Consider the following 4,414-nt stretch of genomic DNA (forward strand, 5'->3'; position numbering starts at 1 on the left):
TGAAGCTTGGTTTCTAATCTAACCCTATCTGTGGATCTATAAGGGATAGATTCTAAAACAGCAAAAGGAGAAAAGATATTACAAGAGTCTGAGGTTCTTAAAAAAAAAAAAAAAAAAAAAAGCCCAGAAAAATGCAAAATAGACAAGTTTTTAGAATTTTTTCTTTTTTTTAATTTATTAGACCTTAAACTTTGGTGCTGGATTCTTCCCACAAATGTATGTAACACGCATTCCTCTAAGCATTTGAGATACTTCAAGATCCCAGTCTTCTAGAAGCTCACAGTTTAAATATCAACAGACTAGTCATTTATTTCTGATTTCTCTTTTTTGATCTCCTCTGTTGTACAGCACCTATTCCAGGGATCAGAGCAGATGTCACCCTTTTTCTCACCAGAACGACAGAAAAAAAGTCTGCAGGTCCCATGTTGTAAAAGGCAGATAGTATTTCTAATCCCAAGTGGAACATCTCCTATGGATACAATAGAACACAGTTGATGTTTAAGTCATGCTGTATAGACAATAAAAGATGTCTCTAGCCACCGGCCCAGGTCCAAACACACTTACTATTCCTAAATAAGAGTCTTTTGACACATCCCAATTTAACTGAAGTCAGTTCCTTATATGTAAAACAATAATCTACAGTAATTGGTAACTAATCTATCAATATTAATAATTTACTAATAATCTACCAATAATTGACAATGTTCTATACCTCAAAATGTTTCTGGGAGGATCATACAGCATACTAAGAGCCATCTCTTACATAGTAGTAGACCCTAGTCATTACATCAGGGTTTTAAAAATTCCTCATGAAAGCTATGAGTTAATGCAACTGGAGAAAAGCAGAAGGCTTTTGGGAGAACAGAATGTAATGATGAAGGGAGAAATCTTGGTTTATAGGAAATTTAGGAATAATTCTGACTCTCAGCTTATTGCTCAGTTTTGTTTTCATAATCTACAAGGAAAATCAGAGAATAAAGCCATCCTTCTCACAATGCCAGGTGGCTTGGAAATCAAGTAGAATCATTTAAAGTTTTCATAAGGGAAGTGTTTTCTACTTGGAAAGGGGAGAATTTAAAGCAAGTTTATATCAGGGTTCCAAATTCCACCTATCATGACTAAACAAATAAAATAACTGTTGGTCTTGAATGATTAAAGAAACCACTTTGCACACTATCCCAGCTCCAGAAGAAACCTAGTCTATGATTCCCTCACATTTTTACCTGGTGAGATTTGGGGGTAGAGAGAAGTGAAGAAGTGAACTCCGCCTGCAATGAAGGGAGGTAGGGGGACCATCAGTCTAGGAGTCTGAAGATGCAGAGTCTAGCATTACTTCTTCTGATCACTAATTTTCTCTCTGTTGACAATTCATTTAATAAGCCATGCCTCAGTTTTCTCATCTGTATAATGGGCTATCTGTGAAAACTGAGGGAATACCATTATAAATGTGAAATTCTATCATAATTATTAATTGCCCCATAGTAAAATGAATAATTTCTCTGGAGCTCAGTTTCCTCTCTATTGGTGGGTAGGGGTGAAGGGTAGGAATAAAACATTTCTAATTCCCATCCAGATCTGACATTAATATGACTATATTTTCTTTCAAGAACTATTCTCGGATGGCAGTGAAGGGTTCCTATTCACATCAGAGCTAAAAAATTCCATTTTTCATGTTACCTTAAAACCAAAATGGTCTAGATCCAAATCCCTGATCAATCCACCTGTATCCAACAACAACAAGCAGACACACCCCCATACTCACACATACACACAGACACACCCCACACACAGACACACCCAAACACAAATACATAAATGGAATTTTTGTGCTGTTTTTCAGATCTTTCCCTTTTGGTCTCTGCTGGCTGGAACAGTCTTCTAACTTCTCTAGGAGGCATTTACCTGAGTTAGTTTGGACCAAACAGAAGAGAACAGCAAAAAGAAAGAGCATTTTCATGTTTTACAATTCCCTAGGATTTTGCAGTTCTCCTGTGCAGAAAGTAAAATCTGATGAATGAGTAGAGTGAAATGGAGTGGAACCTGCACAAATATGGACATTTATAGGTTTTGGAGAACACAAATCAGGAATGAGCATATTTATCTGCTCCAGTGAGTCAGGCTGTGGACAGAGGGTACTGAATACAATTTTTTTCTCACTAAAAATAGACAGACTTCTTGATATTCAGAGAAGCAAGGCTTGAACTAGCTTGACCACATGCTAGGTACATGGAAATGGAAGTAGAAAGGGAACCAATGCTGATGAATGACTGCAAGTGCCAGACATGGTGCTAGGTGATAGACATATATGTGCAAAGACATGATTCCTGCCTTCAGAGAGCTTCTTGTTGAGCAGTGTCTACCACAATTGAATATATTCATTGTCTATGACCCACAGTCTCATTCCTGATACATCAGTAGACACATAGACCCATGTGCACCAAGAGACATGGACAAGCATGTTCATTGCAACATTATTCATTGAATTACATCAGGAAAACAATGTAATCCGTACATAACAACATGGTAATAAAATAGATACTGTATTCCTACAAAGCAATTAAGATAGAAGGAAAAAATTACCAATGTAGGCAGCAACATGGATGACCCTCACAAACAGTATACTGAATGGAAAAAAAGCCAGATACAACAACATACCACATCATTACATTTCTATAAGGCCAAACATTTCTCAAAAATAACCTATGTCTTAAAAGTCAGGATTCTGGCTTACAAGCTTTCAAGAGGAAACCTAGATCCAGAGGGCCTGGAGGAAGGTAGAATCTCCAGTGAGTAGTATTCAATCTGACTAGGTGGGGCTGATGCGATGAAATGCAGACGGGTCTCTTGTGATACAATAGTGAATAATTGTTATCAGGACTGATTGTGAGGGTCAGAAATGTAAAGGTAGACGTTTTATAGCAAGGAGGGGAGTGATTAACTCTTCAGTCTAGGAGCGGAGGTCCCTAGGACCATCAAGGGAGAAGAGCAGAGAGCGGGATCCTATCCAGAGAAGAAGTGATGCCTGAAATGGAGCCAGAGATGATGACATGGAGTGATGGAGCAGCTGGAGACTTTAGATCCAGAGAGGGAGAGCGACTGTGTGCTGAAGAACTGAGGGGTACGTGGGAAGGATTGCATGGAGGGGATTGTAACCGTGGCAATGAGATGATATACGATAGAATGAATGTAAAACTAATGTTCTCCCATGTAAACTATCACATAATTCACAATAAAACATTTAAGAAAAAAAAAAGTCAGGATTCTGTCTACTTTGGGGAAAGAAGACAAAATCTTTTACTTTTGAGCCAGCTACTGTACTAATTAGGCACATACAATAAACTAATGAAAGATTTCCTCAATCACCCAAGGGACTAATAATCTATTAGGAAGCACAAGCAGTCAACACAACCAGTGTGCTGGACTGGTCTACATACTGGGCTCTGTGGGGCATAGAGCAGAGAACAGGCCTGCCTGAGCATGGGAGATGCAAGGGACAGACGTCTTCATAAGGATGACAGTGCTACAAAAGACTCAAGAAGAGCAACTTTTTCATTCCGGTTTATATCATTTTTTTATTGTTGTGTGCCATGGAGTCAGTTCCAACTCATAGTGACCCTGCACAGGGTTTCCGAGGCTGTAAATCTTTACGGAAGCAGAAAGCCTCATCTTTCTCCCATGGAACAGCTGGTGGTTTCAAACTGCTGACCTTGAGGTTAGCAACCCAATTTGTAGCCACTACGCTACCAGAGCTCCTTGGTTTATATCACAGATAATGCTAAAATGCCTACTTGAACAGATCAACATTTACCCCTACTTATTTCAGTTCCTAGGTCACTTGCAGTTATTTATTTTATTGTATTATTTTTTTCAGTTTGATTCAGCTTTTTTTTTTTTTTTTTTTTTACACATACAAAACAAAAATATATGTATTCATTTAAATGTTCACAGGGCACATTCTGCAAGCCAGCCTCCTGCCTGCAGACACACAGCCTGCAGCTGTTCTGCATCTCCATGCCACCGCAGCTTCCACCACCTCTACTGCCACTTCTTTTCTATGTAGTGACCTCACGCTCCACTCATGCTCTTCCCTCTTGATGGTCCTGGGATTGTCTGTTCCTGAAATAAAAGATTAACTACTCCCATGTAGTTACACGTCATCTAATATTACAGTGTGACAATCACAATGAATCCTGCTAACAACTACTCAGAAAAAATTATAAAATCCTATCACAATTATCCCCCAACCCCTTTTACCAGATCCGTCTGGAAAAGATGGAAACTATTCAGTGGAAATTCTACCTTACCACCCTCATTCTGAAAGGAAGCACACTCATAGCTCCTCATTTTTTATAGCAAATGTCTAAATTGCTCATCATTATCAACCCAGTACACTGAGGAAGCAAGCCTGTTCTTT

At 38.8% G+C, this 4,414-nt stretch overlaps 1 protein-coding gene across 1 annotated transcript; it reads right to left on the reverse strand.

Annotated features, from left to right (window-relative positions):
- Positions 1-299: 299 nt before the first annotated feature.
- LOC102837595 (sperm-associated antigen 11-like) lies at positions 300-1,957 on the reverse strand. Its single transcript, XM_006864422.1, has 2 exons — positions 1,903-1,957; positions 300-469 (listed from the first exon to the last, which is right to left on the reverse strand). Exons 1-2 carry the CDS (start codon positions 1,955-1,957, stop codon positions 300-302), a joined length of 225 nt encoding a protein of 74 aa, XP_006864484.1.
- Between the last annotated feature and the right edge of the window lie 2,457 nt (positions 1,958-4,414).

The sequence above is a fragment of the Chrysochloris asiatica genome, unplaced genomic scaffold, assembly GCF_000296735.1.
Source record: "Chrysochloris asiatica unplaced genomic scaffold, ChrAsi1.0 scaffold00064, whole genome shotgun sequence".
Lineage (NCBI taxonomy): Eukaryota > Metazoa > Chordata > Mammalia > Afrosoricida > Chrysochloridae > Chrysochloris > Chrysochloris asiatica.